This window comes from Cariama cristata, unplaced genomic scaffold (assembly GCF_000690535.1).
Source record: "Cariama cristata isolate BGI_N322 unplaced genomic scaffold, ASM69053v1 scaffold29530, whole genome shotgun sequence".
NCBI lineage: Eukaryota > Metazoa > Chordata > Aves > Cariamiformes > Cariamidae > Cariama > Cariama cristata.
This window is the reverse complement of record NW_009593420.1, coordinates 1-298: the sequence shown is the minus strand read 5'-3', so window position 1 is coordinate 298 and position 298 is coordinate 1. Positions and strand designations below refer to the sequence as shown.

The following is a 298-nucleotide window of genomic DNA, read 5'->3' as shown; positions in this document are numbered from 1 at the left end:
TGAATGGGCTGCCCGTGCAGCAGGTACAGGCCATCCTGCAGGACCTGGAGCTCCAGGCCAGCTTCGAGGACAGCGCGCTGGTGCGGGAGGTGTGCCAGACCGTGTCCCTGCGGGCAGCCCAACTCTGCGCTGCTGGCCTGGCCGCTGTGGTGGAGAAGATACGGGAGAACCGGGACCTGGCCCGGCTGGCCGTCACCGTGGGGGTAGATGGCACCTTGTACAAGATGCACCCACGGTGAGTGGGGCTGGGGGTGGCAGGCACCCACCAGGGACCCTCACCCTATGGCAGGGGGCTGGG

General features: G+C 68.5%; 1 protein-coding gene across 1 annotated transcript in view; it reads left to right on the top strand.

Annotated features, from left to right (window-relative positions):
* Positions 1-235, top strand: part of LOC104169489 (hexokinase-3-like) — a gene marked incomplete at both ends in the record, with an annotated part of 4,180 nt that extends 3,945 nt beyond the window's left edge. The window contains 1 exon segment of the mRNA XM_009710417.1: positions 1-235. This exon segment is cut by the window's left edge and continues 1 nt beyond it. Coding sequence (XP_009708719.1) covers positions 1-235 — 235 coding nt within the window.
* Between the last annotated feature and the right edge of the window lie 63 nt (positions 236-298).